The 19,781-nt window shown below is 49.8% G+C and overlaps 1 protein-coding gene across 3 annotated transcripts in view; it reads right to left on the reverse strand.

Annotated features, from left to right (window-relative positions):
- Positions 1 to 19,764, reverse strand: part of LOC115076619 (fatty acid amide hydrolase-like) — a 55,341-nt gene extending 35,577 nt beyond the window's left edge. Inside the window, exons 1-4 of one of the 3 annotated variants that reach the window (XM_029578266.1) lie at positions 19,524 to 19,759; positions 12,262 to 12,318; positions 11,799 to 11,836; positions 643 to 783 (exon numbers count right to left, since the gene is read on the reverse strand). In XM_029578266.1, coding sequence (XP_029434126.1) covers positions 643 to 783; positions 11,799 to 11,836; positions 12,262 to 12,318; positions 19,524 to 19,691 — 404 coding nt within the window. In that variant the 5' untranslated portion in view covers positions 19,692 to 19,759. Of the gene's footprint in view, positions 1 to 642; positions 784 to 11,798; positions 11,837 to 12,261; positions 12,319 to 19,523 lie in introns of all 3 variants that reach the window. The other 2 variants (XM_029578265.1, XM_029578268.1) reach the window with 2 other exon arrangements.
- Between the last annotated feature and the right edge of the window lie 17 nt (positions 19,765 to 19,781).

Below are 19,781 nucleotides of genomic sequence, written 5' to 3' on the forward strand. Positions count from 1 at the left end.
ATCAGCTGGTCAGTATTCTCTTACGGATATCCTATTATTCATATAAATGGAATTTCCAATCCACAATCCAAATAGCGTATATTATTTGATTCATGTAACCGAAATTTTATTGGCACCTACCAGCTAATTTATAATCCTAACCAGACTTATTTATGTGCCTAACTGTAAACCGTTGTGATGGAATACTACTAAACCACGGTATAGAAAAGTTTTTAAATAAAAATAGACAGTGAATTGTTGGAAGTGCTTCAAGGTCACCCCAAAAGATGCCTGCATCTGTCTCTGCAGTGCTGTAATTAGAAAACAGGGTTCAGATCCTCTTAGATGAAAAGCATTAAACAAAACATAATGCATGGCTCGTTGCCAGTGCTTGGCACACACACAGACTAATGTGTGGGAAAAGATCACAAATCACTGTGTATTCTACAATGTGGAAAGCCAGAAAAACCCAAGATGTCCTTACGCAGCTATGTAACATCAGAGTCTCGACAGCAGCAAAACAAAGAAAGTAAGACACCCAGACACTCTTGTACCAATATGCACCCAAACCACCAGCTGCATGCACACACTCAATGATCCACTGCCTCATTTTCTCACAGTTTTCCTAAAATCAGCTATAGTACCAAGCACCCCCACACTAACCTGAGCTCCATCAGCTCATGCAGAATCTCCAACACGGGCTTTCTATGGGAGTCCCCCTTCCCCGCCTCAGGAGGGACCACCGGGATAAAGATAGGGTCCTCAGGAATGAAGAGCATGCGTAGGATGTCGAAGCGATTCAGTCTGTAGCAGAGAGAGGCGAGGAGAGAGCAATTCCATACATTTGCTAAAGAAAAATTGGTTCTTACCTGCTAATTTTCATTCCTGTAGTACCACGGATCAGTCCAGACTCCTGGATTCGTTCCCCCCTGCCAGCAGATGGAGACAGAGAAAAGCTTCGCTGACACTGCATCATAAACCCCAGTGCCCCCTGCAGTTCCGCAGTATATATCTATATCAAAGCAGAAAATAGCAAAAAACTTTGAACAAGTAAACGAAATCCAATAACACTGAATGCATCAGAGAACAATCTTCCAGCTGAGCGGACGACTCTCCCCTAAATATTCCCCTTCCCTAATTGGGAGGGTTCTGGACTAATCCTCCCCCTCCAGCCCTCCCTATCCGTTGCCCACCTCAGAACGGGCCAGAGACAAACATGGGGGGACCCTCCCCCATCCCCTCCGGCAACATGGGAACTGCCGCGGAGAAATCCAAAATGGCCGTCGTTCCCGCGTTGACCGGGTGATGGAAAGCAGCCACACCAGAAACTGCTCGCTGCCGGCCCGAAAACGCCTGAAACACAGCGCTGTTTAGCTGGTGGGGGGCTGACTGAGGAGCCCTCTCCACCATCAACACATCCCGCACACAGCCCCGATCTATATAAGCGGGAGAAAACAGAGCCGCACGAACGGCATGCCCTTCCGCGAGCCATTGAAAAAGGAGAAGCCCAAGAAAAAAAAAAAGAAAAAACACACTCATCTCCAAAAATCTGAAGGAGGACCCCCCCCCCCGCCCATACACTCCTAGGACACCTAAATAACTCCTACCTAAGGAGAGGAAGCCGCCCGCATAGCCAAGATGTGCTCCCGTGCAAACTCTGCCCCCCCCCCCCCCAACTTTATCCCAAAGAGACAAATTGCCCTTAAAGAAACAGACAAAGTCTCAAAAAGGACCAAAAAATAATGAAATAGAGCCTGCAGCCCCCTCAGAGGCCTCGAGAAGGGGAGGGATCTGGACAACCAGATTTACAACCCCACGGGCGCACAGACCGAGCACACACAAGGGCACCAACCCCCAGCTCGGCCGCCTTAACCGGACAGGGCAGAACCCACTAGGATTCTCAAAAAACCAGAAGAAACCCCCGGAAGACTCAAAAGGAAGAAATAGCTGTAAAAAAAAAAAAAATAGCAAGCTGCAGAACTGCAAGATTCACAACCTCTGCCATCTGCTGGAGACAGAGAAATACTGAGGAAATGCAGGGGGCACTGGGGTTTATGATGCAGTGTCAGCAAAGCTTTTCTCTGTCTCCATCTGCTGGCAGGGGGGAAAGAACCCAGGAGTCTGGACTGATCCGGGTATGTACAGGGAACAAACATTGCTACTTCCAGCCCTAAGAACTCTCAAGAAATATAAAATGTACCAAGAATGGAATTCTGTCCCTACTAAAACTAATGGGACGATGCATGTCCTCAAGAAAAAAAAAACGTTCATTATAGAGGAAACAGTACCTGCAAATGACCAGCACTTACGTTTAAGTACATAAGAAGCATTCAAATATGAATTCAGAACATAAGTTTCTACATTTTAGAACTAACATACATTTATCGACTAGAAACAAAATGAAATAGATCAAAAGGAATTTAAGAATCGAAGAAAAAAAGAACTAGCTGAGGAAAAGGCCGTGTAGATTATAAGTCATTTAGGCATGTGCCTAAACTTGCTTACTGATTTTATTCTCTTTGTTGGTGTTCTTGGAAATATTTACTGTCTTTTTTTGTTGGACTTGTAGACAGATGCCATACTCTCCATCCCGGAGATGGTTGCATTATAGTTATTAAAGCTAAAGTGCACTGCAGCTGTGTTTTGAGTGATGGATGCTATATCACGCCTTCAGAGGAGTAACAGGAGGATTGTTAACGATTAACCAATTAAATTAACTCTGAGTGGTAAATGAGAGCTCCGTTAACTGGCTGTTAGGAACTGAAATTCAGGAACATTTTGTATGAAGATTAAAAAGATATCTAGGGGTTTTTTTTAAAGCATTCCCAGGCTGGTACATTTGGAAGCCTCATTTCTTACTAATACATTCAGTCACTGGTTTTGTGGAATGTGATTTTGGAAGTAGTTAAATGCACCTTTATCGCATTTTCCCTTGAAACAGAACACCTATCTCAGGAGGCTGGATTGTTTATACATATTACTGATTTTTCTTTGCACTAAAGCAGGGTTTCCCATCCCTCACCAGGAGCACACCTAACCAGTCGGGTTTTCAGGATTGCCACAATGAATATGCAGGAGAAAGATGGGCATGCATTGGAGACCCAGTGTATGCACATCTATCTCATGCATATTCATTACAGATATCCTGAAAACCTGACTGGTTAAGTATGCTCCAGGAAAGGGTTGGGAAACACTGTACTAAAAGTATATGATTGAGTTCTAGAAGATCTGTGCCCCACCATCAGTGCCTATTTGCACAAACCACTATAGGTGTGCAAGACTGTGCACATGGTCCATACTCTTACTGATCAATCTACTGGTGCCTGAACTGCATGCCAGTTTCAGAAGGGCTACTGCTGGGTAAGTGGAGGCAGAGAGAAAACAGTGGCTTGCCCGGAGTCTCACAGAGGATCTGCCTGGTTTCTCCATTCAGTACTCTAAGCACTGCATCCAGCCTAGTCGACTAAAGAACACTATTGCTATCCCTGGGATTGATTAACAGGAAATAGATTATTTTATGGGATCTGTCAGATATTTGCAACCCAGACTGGCCACAGTCAGAGACAAGATGTTGGGCTCGATGGATCTTGGTCTGGCCCTGCCCCTGCATAGCATTTCCTGTATTCATGCATAGAACTTGAAGTACAGGTTCTAACCTCGGCTGCAAAACTACCTGGGGAGAAACAAAGTCATCTCTTTTTATTAGCAAACAAAAAAAGAAAAGTGGGAGATGCCAACCTCATAACTCTGTGACAAGTGCTCTGAACTGCTCAAGCTCACTCAGACTCCTGAGACCAGCTGGGGCTGGTTGATACTGAACTAGCATACGCATGGAGATAAACCCTGATGCCAGCCAAAATACAACCCCAGAAAAGTAGCTAATAAAGGAGCCGCATCCTGCTCTGTCATAAAAACTGGACAGAATGTTACCATTTTCCTCACAGCAAGTTGCTTCAAAAAAGAAAATTATTCCTTACCTGCTAATTTTCGTTCCTGTAGTACCATGGATCAGTCCAGACGGTGGGTTATGTCCCCCGTCCAGCAGATGGAGTCAGAATAAAACTCGAGGAGGGGGAGGTCCTATATAACCTCACCACCCTTACCTCAGACCTCAGTAACTAGCCTAGCAAAGCCAAGGGGAGAAGAGGCGGAGGGATCAAGTATCCAATCATTCTCAATGCAAAAGAAGGACACACTATATAAGTGTCCCAAAACAAAACCCCCCCTAGGGGACTTGCAAAACAGAACTGGGAAACACAGGACAGCCCCTGAATCCCGAGGGAGATCATAGGCGTATCAGAAAGTACAGTCGAGCAGAGGCGAACCCCAGAACAACCCCCCACCGGCGAACAGGGAGGGTCATCTGGACTGATCCATGGTACTACAGGAACGAAAATTAGCAGGTAAGGAATAATTTTCTTTTTCCCTGTACGTACCAGGATCAGTCCAGACGGTGGGATGTACCAAAGCTTCCCTACTATGGGTGGGCCGAAGACAGCCCTGCTCGAATGACACTATCCCCGAAGGAACCAAAAATTGGCGCCCGAACATCCAGGCGGTAGTGCTTCGAGAACGTGTGGAGCGACTTCCATGTAGCCGCCCTGCAGATTTCCTGCAAAGAAACAGGCGTACTCTCCCGCCCAGGATGTAGATTGCGAACGAAGGGAGTGCGCCTTGACTCCCAACGGTGGAAGACGACCAGCTCCAATATAAGCCGAAACGATCGCCCCTTTCAGCCAACGTGCGATGGTAGCCTTGGAGGCCATGCGACCCTTCCTAGGACCCGACCAAAGTACGAACAGATGATCCGAGAGCCGAAAGTCATTGGTGATTGCCGAATATTGCATCAGACAGCGCCGGACATCGAGCTTGTGAAGATCTCTGGAGTCCGAAGAGGAAAATGAAGGTAGCTCGATCGACTGGTTGAGATGAAAAGACGAGACTACCTTAGGTAAGAAGGAGGGCACCGTACGTAAGGAAACCCCCTCCTCCGTGAAGCGTAAGTATGGCTCCCCGGCAGGACAACGCTTGAAGCTCAGAGATGCGGCGCGCCGAGCTGATCGCTACCAGAAAAATAGTCTTGAAGGTGAGATCTTTGAGGGTGGCCGCTTGGAGAGGCTCAAAAGGCGGGCCACTGAAGGCTCAGAGGACCAGGTTGAGACTCCAAGAAGGACAAGGTGGTCTAGACGGTGGCTTCAAGTGCCGTACCCCCTCACCGAGGCGCGTGACGGTTGAATGGACCGAGAATCGCACCAATTCTCGAAAACTTTCCAAACCCTCACATACGTAATGGAGGTGGACGTCTTGCGAGCCCGCAAGAGGGTCAAAATCACCGGCTCTGGGTAACCTCGACGTCTCAACTTACACCTCTCAAAAGCCAAGCTGCAAGACAGAAGCGACCTGCCTCCTCGAAAAATATGGGACCTTGTCGGAGGAGACGTGGAAGATGCCCGAGAGGTACCGGGCCCTCCACCACCAGGTTGAGAAGGTCCCCGAACCACAGACGCCTGGGGCCACTCCGGCGCCACCAGAATTACCGGACCCTGATGAGACTCTATCTTCCGAACCACCTTTCCCACTAGGGGCCACGGAGGGAAAACGTACAAGAGGACCTGACTGGGCCACGGAAGAACCAGAGCATCGACCCCTTCCGCGCCGTGCTCCCTTCTTCGGCTGAAGAAGCGATGCGCCTTTGCATTTTCCGCCGTGGCCATGAGATCCATGTGAGGTGTCCCCCAATGATTCACGATCAGACTCATGGCTTCTTCGAGAGCTCCCACTCGCCCGGGTCGAGGCGCTGACGGCTGAGGAAGTCCGCCTGTACGTTGTCCCCGCCTGCAATGTGAGAAGCCGCCAGGCGGAGCAAACGGATCTCTGCCCACTGCATCAGCTTGTCCGCTTCCCATGCGACGTGTCAGCTCCTCGTACCGCCCTGGCGATTGATGTAGGACACAGTGGTTGCGCTGTCTGAGAGTATCCTGACCGCTCGATGATGAACCAGATGAAGGAAACCCTTCAGGGCTAAACGAACCGCTCTGGTCTCCAAGCGGTTGATGGGCCACTGTGCTTGAACCGCCGTCCAATGGCCTTGTATGGAGCTGGATCCACAGACCGCCCCCCAGCCTGCCGTCCGTGGTGACAACTATCCACTCCGGAACCTCCAGCGAAACTCCCTGTGCCAAGTGGTGAGGATTCAACCACCAGCTGAGTCTGAGGCAAGCCGGTGCTGGGATCGGGAGCACTGCCTGGAAGTCCCGAGAGACTGGTTTCCACCGGGACAGCAGGGCCCTCTGGAGGGGACGGAGGTGCGCAAAAGCCCACGGGACCAAGTCGCTCGTGGAAGCCATGGTTCCCAGAACTTGCAGGTAATCCCACGCCGTAGGGCCCGGGAGCGATGCGAAGCGAAGAATCTGCCCCCACAGCGCCTGGGCTCGCTCCGGCCGAAGGAACACCTTGCCCGCCTTTGTGTCGAAGTGCGCGCCCAGAAAATCCAGCGATTGGGATGGTGTAAGGTTGCTCTTGCCGAAGTTGATTATCCACCCCAGGGACCACAAAGCGTTGCACTACACGTCCCACCGCCTGGAAACCCTGGTCCAGGGATTTCGCCCGAATGAGCCAGTCGTCCAGGTACGGGTGGACCAGGATCCCTTCCCTGCGAAGTTCCGCTGCCACCACCACATGATCTTTGTAAACACACGTGGGGCTGTCGCCAAACCGAAGGGAAAGGGCTCGAACTGAAAATGCTGCCCCAGGATCTTGAAGCGAAGGTAACGCTGGCAATCCTGATGAATCGGAATATGAAGGTACGCTTCCGTGAGGTCCAACGAAGCGAGGAATTCCCCTGGGTGGACCGCAGCCAGCACAGAGCGGAGGGTCTCCATGCGAAAACGCAGGACCCAGAGGGACTTGTTTATAGTCTTGAGATCCAGGATGGGCTGGAAAGTGCCCTCCTTCTTCGGCACCACGAAATAGATGGAGTAATGTCCTCGGCCCAGTTCGGAGGCGGGAACCGGCATTATCGCCCCCAGCGCCAGAAGGCGCTCGAGTGTCTGGCAGACAGCCCTTCTTTTGAGAGGGGAGCCTCAAGGAGAAAACAGGAACCTGTCCCTGGGCACTCGGGCAAAATCCAATACGTAGCCGTGTCTTAGAATATCCAGGACCCACTGATCAGTCGTGATACGGAGCCACTCTTCGTAGAATAGAGCAATCCGGCCCCCTATCCGTGGGGTCGGATCGTGGGCCTGCCTGGCGTCATTGAGTCGTCTTCGAGGAGGAACCCGGACCCCGGCTCTCCTTGCCGGGCCTGCGCCCTCGAAAGGACCGGTTCCAGTTATGCGAGCGAGACGATGGAGCCCAGGGAGGCTGCTGCTGCCTTGCAGTGCGCATCCGACGCTGGTTCCGGTACCTGCTCCTTGCGGAGGGACCGAAGGACCTAGGCCTATTCTCCGGGAGTTTATGGACCACATTCTCGTTGAGGGACTTGATGATTTGGTCCAGGTCTTCTCCGAAGAGGAACTTGCCCTTAAAAGGCAGCGACCCCAGGCGAGCCTTAGATGAGGCATCCGCCGACCAATTTCGGAGCCACAAGAGACGACGGGCCGAAACCGCTGCCACCATAGAGCATGACAAAACTCGGAGAAGGTCATATAGGGCGTCCGCCCCATAGGCCACCACGGCCTCCAATCTATCCGCCTGCTGAGCCTCCGCAGCCGGCAGGCTCTGGGAGGTGAGGAGCTGCTGTACCCAACGAAGGCCCGCTCTCTGCGCTAAGGAACTACAGATGGCCGCTCGCATCCCCAGCGCTGAGACCTCGAAAACTCTCTTAAGATATACCTCCAGCTTTCTGCCCTGAAGGTCCCTTAGCGCCGTGCCGCCCGTAACCGGGATCGTGGTACTCTTTGTGACTGCCGAAACGGCGGAATTCATGGCCGGGACCTTGAGCAGCTCGAGGAAGTCCTCCGGGAGGGGATATTTATTTTTATTTATTTATTTATTTATTGGTTTTTATATACCGGAAGTTCCTGTATACAATACATATCACTCCGGTTCACATTTAACAGAGATAACTATCGCCGGGTAGGCGGTTTACATGGAACATGGTTTACATATCAAATATAATATAATGAACAGAAGAACTATAATACAGTATAATATATTATATTAAGAAACAACTAAGATCAACTTAGATAACAACTTGGAACAAAACTGACTCAATGTGAGCATTACATTATTGTGGTAAGACAAGGCTGGATGTTTGTTCTTCCTGCTTTAGCTCTCTGGGAAAGCTTGAAGGAAGAGCCAAGTCTTGAGTTTCACCTTGAACGTAGTATGGCACGGTTCTAGGCGGAGGTCCGGTGGTAGTGAGTTCCAGAGTGACGGGCCCGCTGTGGATAGAGCGCATTTCCTCAGGGTAGATTTTGCAGGTTGGGTGATCATTCTGTTCTGGTATGCCCTTCTGGTTGGTTTGTTAGAAGAGTGTAGTTGAAGCTGGAAAGTTAGGTTGAGGGGGGAGATGTTATGTAGTGCCTTGTGAACCATCATGCAGGTCTTGAACTGGATCCTATATTTGATGGGGAGCCAGTGGAGATGCTGTAGGATTGGGGTGATATGGTCCCTTTTTTTGGCATTGGTAAGGATCCTTGCAGTGGCATTCAGAACCATCTGGAGTGGCTTGGTAGTGTATGCTGGAAGGCCCTGCAGGAGTGAATTACAGTAGTCTAATTTAGTTAGAATGATGGCCTGGAGTACTGTGCGGAAATCCCTATATAGTAGAAGGGGCTTTAGTTTCTTTAGCACTTGTAATTTAAAGAAGCATTCTTTTGTGGTGTTATTTATGAATTTATTGAGGCTGAGTTTGTTGTCAAGTAGTACACCCAGATCTCTGACTTGAGGTGTGGTGGAATATCCTGAGGCGTCTGGAGAGTTGTTGGATGTTGGCGGGGCAGATTGATCTGGTGCTATGATGAGAATTTCCGTTTTTTTGGTGTTTAGCACTAGGTTGAGGCTGGTTAGCAGATCGTTGATGGATGAGAGGCATTTTTTCCAGTAGGATATGGTTTTATGTATGGTCTCCGTGATAGGGATGAGAATTTGAATGTCATCCGCGTATAAGAAATGGGTGAGCTTGAGGTTAGTAAGTAGATGACAGAGAGGGAGCAGGTAAATGTTGAAAAGGGTGGGTGAGAGTGATGATCCTTGTGGTACCCCCATCTTGACTTGGATGGGGTGAGATTCCTTGTTGTTTATCTTAACTTTGTATGTTCTGTTCTCTAGGAAGGACTTAAACCAGTTGAGAGCTGTTCCAGTGATGCCGATGACTGTTAGTTGTTGTAGTAGGCTAGGGTGGTTCACGGTGTCGAAAGCTGAGGAAAGATCCAGAAGCACGAGAAGACAAGGTTGGCCTTTTTCGAGATTGAAGATAATGGTGTCTGTTAGTGTGGCTAATAAGGATTCGGTGCTCTTTTTCTTTCGGAATCCATATTGGTTGTTGGTGAGGATATTGTTGTCGTCAAGGAATTCAGAAAGTTGTCTGTTGACGATTTTCTCCATAATTTTAGCTAGCATAGGGAGGTTCGCTATAGGTCTGTAGTTAGCCAGATCTGTAGTGGGAAGGTTGGGTTTTTTGAGTAGAGGTTTGAGAAGCGCTAACTTGAGTTGTTCAGGAACTTGGCCTTGGGCGAGGGAGCAGTTAATGATATCAGCCACTGGCTTGGCAATGGTGTCATGGATTGAACTCAGCAGGTTTGATGGTATATGGTCTAAGGGGTGAGAGGACGGTTTTATCTTCTTAAGGATATTTGCTATTTCTAAGGTGGAAGTGGGTTCGAGAGATTCAAGCACTGCTGTGTGAGTGTTGGGTTGAGAAGCGGTTGTTGTATCTGATTGCTGGCTGTGGTTGCTTGTGCGGCTAGCGTGTGGCGTTGGCCCTTTGAGGGGGGCTACGAGGGCTGTGATTTTGTTGTCGAAAAAATTGGCAAGTTCACTGGCTTTTTTTAGAGCTTGGTCATCTGGGATGCTTGGTCCAGGAGGATTAGTGAGGGCTGAGACATAAGAGAAGAGTGCTCTTGAATCGAATGAGAAGTGGTGTATCTTTTTGGAGTAAAATTCTCTTTTTGTGCAGGATATAGCTTCTCCATAGCCCTACCGACCCGGAGCGTGGCCTCTGGCGTATCCCACTCCCGGGAGATTAACTGCAAAAAGGTGGGATGTGTCGGAAAAGCTTTGGACAAAGGTTTGAGGCCTGCCAAGAGCGGGTACCCCTTCTTCACCCTGGGATCCGATTCGATGGGCTCTGGAGGGGGATCGATGTCCATCTCCTGTAGTATGTAGGGGATAAGGTCATCCAACTTGGCCGCCTGAAAAATGCGAAGAACCCTCGGATCGTCACCCTCCACCTGGGATGCCAGGGTGGGATCATCCCCGGCCAGATCCGGGGAAGAGTCTCCCCCCTGAGGGGCAAGGGGACCACCTGAAGCCCCAGGGAGGTCCCTGTGGGGGGCACGGCATCAGCGTGGATGGCTGGGCATTGCCCTGCGGCTGCAGCTCCCCGAGGGAGGGTCCCGTGCGCGTCAGCTTGGGGGGGAAGGGGTCCCATAGGCAAATCCGGTGAGAGGTTCCTGCTCTGCAGGAAGGCCCGATGCATCAACACCATAAACTTGGGCGAAAACGAGGGCAGCCCCGAGGTGGTGCCACACGGAGTCCCGTCCCCCCCCATGAGGGCTTGCCTCCTGCTCCATGAGCGGCCCTAAAGATGGAGGCGCCGCCGAGATTGGGTCCCCAGATTCCTCCTCTGAAACGCCGGCCTCATCTTCCGAAAGCAAGATGGCCGCCGTTCCCGCGCTCAGCGGGAACGGGGCCTGCCTTTTTCGTGCCACATGGTCCTCCCCGTGGGCGTCTGCACCATCCCCCTGGAGCGAGCTGCCATCGTCGGCCGGCAGACAGCTAGTGCAGAGTCCCTCTCGCGAGAGCCGGCTCCCCTGCCAACCGCAGGCAGAGCAGGGCGCAGCTCTCGGCATCGCCAGTCGCCGGGGGGGGGGGGGGGGGGGGGGGGGGGGGGGGGGGGAGGGGGGAGAGAAGGTATGCAGCAGGCTGACTCGGCTCAAAGCCTCGCGTCCGATAAGGCCGGCCCTCGCGGATCAACCCCCCCCCCTCCCCCGATCGGAAGGAGCCGCCAGGGAAAACAGACCTCCCAGCGGCTGGCGGCCCCGGGGAATGGAACGTCACGGGGCCGCTGGTCGGGAGCGAAGAGGAGCAAGAGGGGGAGTGGCTAGCCCCACTAGCATGCACCCCAGGGATCTGGCGCGGTCCGAATCCAGCTGGAACTAAAACAAGCTGTAGAGGAAAAACAAAAAAACACTTACCCCAAAACCGGCAGAAAACCGAGAGAGAGAGGAAGCGAGAGGGAAGGAAGAAACGAGACAAGCTGAGAAGCAGACCTGTCAGCAAGACCCCGCTCCCTTAAGGCAGGTAGCTTCTTCCTTCTACACTTTTATTATTTTTTTTTTTTATCCCTCAGAATGAGCCTAGAAAGCCTAATCTCAGGCGCTGGGGACAATCAGTCCCCTGCTCACATCTGCTGGAGTCAGAAGATACTGAGGTAAAAGTGGTGAGGTTATATAGGACCTCCCCCTCCTCGAGTTTTGTTCTGACTCCATCTGCTGGACGGGGGACATAACCCACCGTCTGGACTGATCCTGGTACGTACAGGGAACTGCAGTCACCTCTCAGCCTTTGAGGCTAGCCACAGATCCTGGGAGCCACAGACCATTAAGAACTGGAAAAGGCAGCGTTCTGCAAATTATTTGTAGTAGAAAACCTACCTAATTAATAGTGGCATTAAACAAAACTGTCCAAACACCTGGAAAAGAACAAAATGTAATCAGAAATCATGCCATGCAGCCTATCCCCTTCCCAGCAGGATTCACTGTAGAAAACAGATTGTAGGGAAGTGACCCAGCCACTACAGTAAAATAAAAAGGCAGGATATCAGGGGGAGCTTGCAGCCCTTATTACCCCCATTTCTCTCAGCCATGTCACTAGAGAGCAAGGAGGAGGGGTAAGCAACTGACTGCCAGGAGCTCAAAGCCCCCCAGCAGCAGAAAGCAATGCAGGGAAAAGAGACCAATTTATTACATATGAAGTTATCCATGATTCACAATAAAGAAAATGAAATTGCATTATTCTTGAACAGCTGCTACAGCTGTGGCTCTCCTATCATCCAAGGCAAAGGGAATCCTGTTTAAAGAGCAATCAGGAAATAATGAAAGAGGTCTTTGTACTTACAGTGTTAGCCAGGTGAGAGAAAATCTGCAGGGAATATCCAGAGAGCCTCGGACTCCACTGTAAAGAAAAAGGCACAATGTTTGTCCAGTCCAGAGTCAGCATGGAGGCCAAATAACTCCCACACATAGACTATGATGCCACAAGACTGTGCAACTGCCCACAACAGACTGCTCAGAAGAACATGGGCACATCCTAGGAGGAGGCAAAGGCACATCTGGAAGAAGAACGCACCGCTTGTAAAACAAATACGGTTCTGGCGGGAACTGAAGTATCATTGTTAGTCACTCAGACTACACTGGACAACAAGGTACAGAGAGGCTTAACTTTCACAAGAAAGCAACACCTCCACATTTGCTGAACATTGCTGTTCTCCTATAGCATCTACAGCAGGGCTTCCCAAACTTTTAGCCAATATGACTCCACTTTAGAACTTGAAAAAAAAAAAAAATCACATGACTCCCAAAGGATGATGAAAACAAAATTAGCAGGGTTGCAGTCCTCTCCACCTTATCAATCTTATACCCGTCCAGAGGACAATTTCTTCCCCCTAACTGAGCTCCTTTTACATCCCCAACTTTTCTCACTTTCTCATCTCGTCTCTTACCTCATCCAACCTTTTCATATCATCCTAGCTGATCACCTCTCAGCCATTTTTATAACCCTCAATCGATCCTCTGTCAACACTTCCCGCTCACTTCTATAGCCCCAAGTTGATCCTCTATCATGCCCTCCCTCTCACCCATCTCCTCTCTCTCATCTTCCCACCTCTCCTCATCCCCTCCAACCCTTCTCTCATATCCCTTTCGATTGATCCCCTGGCTCATCTCTTACATACCCCCTCACTCTCTACAGCTAATCCCTCTCCAGCTGATCCAACCCTCAATCCCCTCCTGTATCTGATCCCTCCCTTCAAACAGCCCCACCCCTAAACACCCCCCTGGTCAGGGTCAGCAGCAACATTTTCCTTTTATCCCTGGGCCAAAAGTGGGTGACAACTGGTAAGAAGAGAGGGCAGGCTGCTGACAGAGGCAATATTTTTATCTTACGTAGATTCGGTAGAGGGTGAAGAGCAAGGAGCAGTGGCAAAATCTCTGTGCATACTCAGCCCATCCTTCCCCTCATGGCTGGTCCCAAACCCAACTGTGATCTGCAAGTGGCAGCAGCATTAGGAGTGAAAGTCAGCATATGGCCTGTGAGCCAGTGCAAGCTCACAAACCTTGCAGTGGTCCTGATCTCTCCTCAGGCAGGGCTTCCTGTTATCACAGAAACTCATGCAAGAGCAGGGCCAGTGAGTGTGTGCTGGCTCAGAGGCCCCATGCTGATTCTGGTGCCTAAAGAGCTTCTGTCCTTTGAGACACTTGTAACTCCACCTAAAGGTTTTATGACCCCATTTGGGGGTCTCAATTCCCATTCTGGGAAGCCCTGAACTAGTGTGAAATTCTGCAAGAGAAAAGCTATAGACCAGACTACTACAGGTGGAGGGAGGCTTTTAGTTTTAATAAGTTACAGCTCGCCACTGAATGTGAAATTTGTAAGTGCCTCCTTTAAATTAAGTTGATGGGTATTGCTTTTAAGTGTTATCATCTTGCCCAAGTTTGCTGCAGATAGATTCCCTCTTAATTTTACTGTCTTTATTTATTTAAAAGTTTTTTATATACCGCAAATAGGACAGTAGTCTTGGGTCTTCTAAGCCAAATGTCTATAAAGCATAATATGTTTTATTTTAGTTTTTATATTCCACTTTTCAGACACTTCAACGCAGATTACATTCAGTAACTGTAGGTGTCTACACCAGATACTTAAATTATTTAGAGACATCTCATTAGCACCAAAAATCACAGCCATGGGCACTAAGGGGTGAACTTGCAACTTGGCAGAGAAGCACCAAAAGGAAGGAGGCTTAAGACCATAATGGGAAAGACATTGTTTCTAAAGGCAGTCCCAGGATGACCTAGTTATGCATTCACCAGGCCTGACCCTGAAACTATACCCTCCTTCCTCCACAGCTAACCTCCGCCAAAAAAAAACATTTCCTGTACATACCTGGATCAGTCCAGACTCCTGGGTTTTGCCTCCCTTCCAGGAAATGGAAACAGAGAAAGGTTTGCAGACATTGCTTCTTAACCTGGTGTGCCACCTGCAGCACCTCAGTATTTCTCTGTCTCCAGCAGATGGAGGAGGTGCAAAACCTGCAGTTCTGTACCTAGTAAAAAAAAAAAAGAAACAAAGAAAGGAAAAAAGGTTTTGGAGTAATTCGCTCCCAGGACTATCCCTCCTAGTTTTGGAGGAGTACGAGCAGGGGTTGGGGACCCTTAAATGCTCGCTGATACACACTGATCCACGCCAGGGGTAACAACTGGAGGTCCAGTTCCCTCACCCTCAGGAGCCTGAAGAGAAGCCTCTGCCATCCTTCACATAAGCTTTTCAGATAGCCTTGCTTTTTGTTTCTGGTTTGTAAAGTTTTTTTTATTTTTAAACAAGTGCAAAGAAGCTTTCTTTCTTTTGGTTAGCTGAAGCAGGCTGTTTTTGTTTTACTGTGATGTTATCGTGGCCATTCCCCGACGGTGGCAGAAGGGTTCCGGGGAGGTATGATCTCCGGGTGCGTCTCCCAAGTATGCTCCTGTTCCTGCGTGTGCCGCATGTTTGCAGCCGCTTTGAGCCATTCTGGGTGCCGACAGATGTGCTGCGTGTAGAGAGAGTGCCACGCACCTCTCTCATGCCGGCCGCTGTCACCGATGCCTCTCCAATGGGGAGGGCACTTCAGGGGGGGGGGCGGGGGAGTCTGCAGCAGCATCTTCGCAGTGGGGGTCCGGCGGGCCTGGAGCTGCCATGCGAGAGGCCGTTGATCCATTGCTACTCAGTGCGGAACAGTGGCCATTTTGGAATCTTTTTCAGCTAAGGCACAGAATGCAGCAGAGGGAGGGAATCTCCCGCCTGTTCTGTCTCAAGCTGCTTTCTCCATGGAGGAGGAACAGGGGCCTATGGGAGCCAATTGAAAGAGGATCAGGATCCTATGGAGCAAGATTTGAAAGGTTCTTCTCCTTTTTAGCCAGAATTTGTGTTGCTGTTTTGGCTCATCAGGCCAGGAACGGTCTTAGTTCTAGGTGGAGGACGATAGAAACCCCCCCCCCCCCCAGAAAGAAGCCCAGATTGTTGGGGGCCTCAGGGGCCACTAGGGTTCGGAGGGTCCTTGGTCCTGGGGCCACTGAGGAGGGTTCCTCAGAGGAGACTGATCGGGGCCTGCCAACCAGGGATGGTTCTCCCGATGCTGACCCTTCTCACTTTCCGCAGGATCCAGACGATGATGCGGGAAAGATCTAGGCGGTGGAAGGAGACAATCTCAAGGTGGTCCGCCTGTTTCAAAGGGAGGAGCTCGGGCCCCTGATACCACCGGGCTTGGCAGAATTAGGCATATCCGTTCCGCAAGAGCAGCCTGACTTGGAGGTGGTGGATCCGGTCATGACCGGCTTGAGGGGTCCAGCCAAGACTTTTCTTTTTCACATGTCTGTTAAGCTGGTGGTCAGGTAGTGGGATACTCCAGAGACTGGCCTTAAGGTTAACAAAGGCATGGATAAGGTTTATCCTTTGCCCGAAGACACTCTGGAGCTCTTGCAGACGCCAAAGGTGGATGCCTCAGTCTCAATGGTTATGAAGAGGCCTACCATTCCGGTAGCTGGCACAGCGGCCCTGAAGGATTTGCAGGACAGGAAGCTTGAGGTGCATCTTAAGAAGATTTTTGAGGTGTCTACTCTTGGCATCCGGGCAGCTGTCTGCAGCAGCTTTATGGTCCAGGCCAGTTTAAGAAGGGTGCAACAGTTACATGGTAACAGGAATCTGTCACTCCAGGAGTCTAAACAGGTAGAGTGGTTGGAGGCTGCAGTCGCTTATGGGGTGGATGCTTTGTATGACCTCATATGCACCTCTTCTAGGACTATGTCGTCTTCGGTCTCAGCTAGTAGGCTTCTGTGGTTGCGAAACTGGTCAGCAGATGTCTCATCAAAAGCTCAACTAGGAGCATTGCCTTTTAAGGGCAAACTTTAGTTTGGAGAAGACTTGGCGCAATTGATAAAGCATCTGGGAGATAAGGTGCACAAGCTTCCGGGGACAAGCCTAAAGGATCCAAAGGATTTCTCCCTGTCCGTTCTCGTTTTCGGGGGCAAAAAGAGTTTCTGCCAGAGCAGAGCTCCGAGTGGTAGCCAAAGGCAGACCTTTGGGAGGTCACAGTCCTGGAACCTGCCATTTGTGGGCACAGAGTGAGCCGAGACTGCCCCAGCCAGGGTAGTGGCGGGGCCAAGCCTGCATCTGTTTATGAGATCTCCTTGTGCCTTGGCGGAGAAGAAGCTAATCGTGCAGTAAACCATACAGCGACTGCTGGGAGCCATTGTCCCCATTCCTCAGGACGAGCAGGGGACAGGACATTATTCCATTTATTTTGTGGTGCCAAAGAAGGAAGGAACCTTTTGACCAATTCTGGATTTAAAGAAGGTGAACGAGGCTCTCAGGGTTTCCCGTATCCGAATGGAGACTTCGCAGTCCGTCATAGCAGCATTACGAAGTGGTGAGTTTTTGACTTCCTTGGATCTAATGAAGGCATATCTGCACATAGGGATTCATCCAGATCATCAGACGTACATCCAGTTTATGATCCTGGGGAGGCATTTTCAGTTTTGCGCCCTCCCATTCCGTCTAGCAAGAGCCCTGAGGACCTTCACCAAGGTGATGATGGTTTTAGCGGCAGAAAGCAGGGATTGCTGGTCTACCCATATCTGGATGGCTGGCTTATCCGGACAAAGTCAGAAGATCTTTGCAGGCAGGCAGTGGATGTAGTGCTGCATCGCCTGAGCTTGTTGGGCTGGATAGTGAATTTGTCCAAGAGTCAACTTTCTCCTTCACAGGTTCTGGAATTTTTGGACACGCATTTCGATACCCAAGTGAGAAAGGTCTTTCTTTCTCAAGAAGGAGCGAATTGCTAAGCTACAGGCTCAAGTTGGAGGCCAGAGTGCCTGGGGATTACTTGCAGGTCCTCGGTTCCATGGCCTCGACCTTGGAGCTGGTCCCATGGGCGTTTGCTCATATGAGACCTCTACAGAAAGCGTTGCTATCCCAGAGAGATCCAATGGCAGAGCAGTTCCATCTTCCACTACCGCTGTTTACAGAGTCCACCAGGTCAGTCTTTCATGGTGGCTTGGCCGGGACCATTTGTAGCACGGGGTGGAACTCAGGGATCTGTAATTGGACAGGTGCTTTTCTGGAAAGGACATTAAGGAAAAAACACAGAACTTCTATTGCCAAGTCCATAAGCAAAGCAACTCAAGTAAAACTGACTGATACGTTGGGGTAACCTGCACAGGGCAGCAGATACTGCCATGGGAAGCTTACTGGGCAGAATAGATGGACCATTGGTCTTTTTATGCCGTTGTTTCTTTGTACTTGCCAACGGAACCAGCCACCTCGGTCTGACCTTAGCATTGATCAATCCAGACAGTACTGCACGGGGGGGGGGGGGGGGGTGTTAAAGTTCCTGCTTCTGGTCTTCAGGTACCAGAAATGCCGGCAGGGCTAGGAATGCTATTCTCTGCCAAAAACGCTCGACTACTGGGAAAATTGCCTGAAGTCCATAAAAAGCCTCCTCTCTAGCCTTAACCTGGTTCTAAACGCATCCAAGACGGAAATCCTTCTTATCTCCCCTGAACACTCGACCAACACCGACATTACAGCTCTGGACCCACATATCTCTCAAACCAGAGATTTAGGAATTATACTAGACAATCATCTAAATCTAAAGAAATCAATTAATAATATCACCAAGGACTGTTTCTATAAGCTTCAAGTTTTAAAAAGAATCAAACCCCTTTTCCACTTTCAGGACTTCAGAACCATCCTTCAAGCAACGTTATTTTCAAAACAGACTACTGGCAATGCCTTACTCCTGGGGCTCCCCATTTCAGCCACAAAACCTATACAAATGCTCCAGAATGCAGCAGCGAGAATCCTAACCAAACACCAGCCGCCGTGCTCACATTACCCCCATCCTTCGAAACCTGCATTGGCTGCCAATAAAATATAGAATTCTATATAAAGCTCTCACGATAATCCACAAATCTATTCACCAACAGCTCACACTAGACCTTCAGAACCCTCTCTCAAACACCATCGTCCGAAAGACCCATCAGAGAAGCTTATAAAGGGACCCTTCAAGTCCCACCTTCAAAATAACACCCGTCTAAAAACCACCAAAGAACGTTCCTTTTCCACAGCAGGCCCGGTCCTCTGGAACAGACTTCAGACCGACCTAAGACTGGAACCTTGCCTTCATACCTTTCGAAGACAACTGAAGACGTGGCTTTTCCTCCAAGCCTTCCCCTAGTCAAAATGCCACTTCCAACTCAGCCTAAGGAATGAGATAATCACCAATCTCATAACCAGTTATTTATTATTTATTTGTTGCTTATTTCCGCCCTACCTTTCTTCCTGGCTACTCTAGCCCCCAAGTTCAATGCCCCTGTTTTATGTAACTTTGCTTGATTCAGCCTTCTTGTTCTTGGTTACACTTGTTTTTCCCCCAAGTTAACAATATTCAATATTCAACATATATATATATGCAATATTTAACTTTTTAATTATTTTAATTTAATTTAGGTCACGAAAACATTCAATGTTTAATGTTTAATTGTTAATTGTTATTTTTATTTTTCATTGTTATTTTTCAATGTTCGATGTAATCAACCCAGGTCTGACCTCCCAGACTGGGGCAATTTCTTCGTTTACTGTAAACCGGACTGATTTGTATTGTATACAGGAATTCCGGTATATAAAAATTAAAAATAATAAATAAAATAAGTTCCATGTAAACCGGCCTGATGTGAATTTCTATTCGTGAAGTCCGGTATAGAAATATATATTAAATAAATAAATAAGAGAGACCCTGGCATTACATAATGGAGATCATCGTGGTTAAAACAGATTTTAGGGCCCATGACTGAGAAAGTCCTGGCACCCAACCTCAGGGTTGTATCTGCAGGAACTGGACTGAGAGGAGAAGGGGGGGAGATAAAGGAGGACAATCCCCCATGCTACGGCGAGTGAAGCCTCGTAGTGCTTCTATTTCTGCCGCAAGAACCAGAGTAAGTAGGAGGAAACTATTGGGCCCCCCCACAAACGGGCCCGCCCCACAGGAGCACGCCCATCAGTTGTGCCTGGGCGGAGATTCCGAGGCCTCGCTTCCCGCCCACCTCGAGATGAAAGCAGTGAGAAACACTCACCACCTCTCTGACGCGGCGCTCGGCTGCCCGCTCCCGCTCCGTCTTCTTCCTCCAGCAGGCAGCGGTGGGGCGACCGGTGACACGGTGCACGAAACCCAGGTAGAGGACCAGCAAGGCGGCGGCCACCGCCGCGGAGAGCAGCACCACAGCGGCCCCGCCGGGCTCCATGGCGACCCAGTGCGCGGACACTCAGCGGTCACTGGGAGGGGCGGACCAAAGCAAGACACGCCCCCCTCCGCCGCCGACCGCAAAGAGCGA

Source organism: Rhinatrema bivittatum, chromosome 15, assembly GCF_901001135.1.
Source record: "Rhinatrema bivittatum chromosome 15, aRhiBiv1.1, whole genome shotgun sequence".
Lineage (NCBI taxonomy): Eukaryota > Metazoa > Chordata > Amphibia > Gymnophiona > Rhinatrematidae > Rhinatrema > Rhinatrema bivittatum.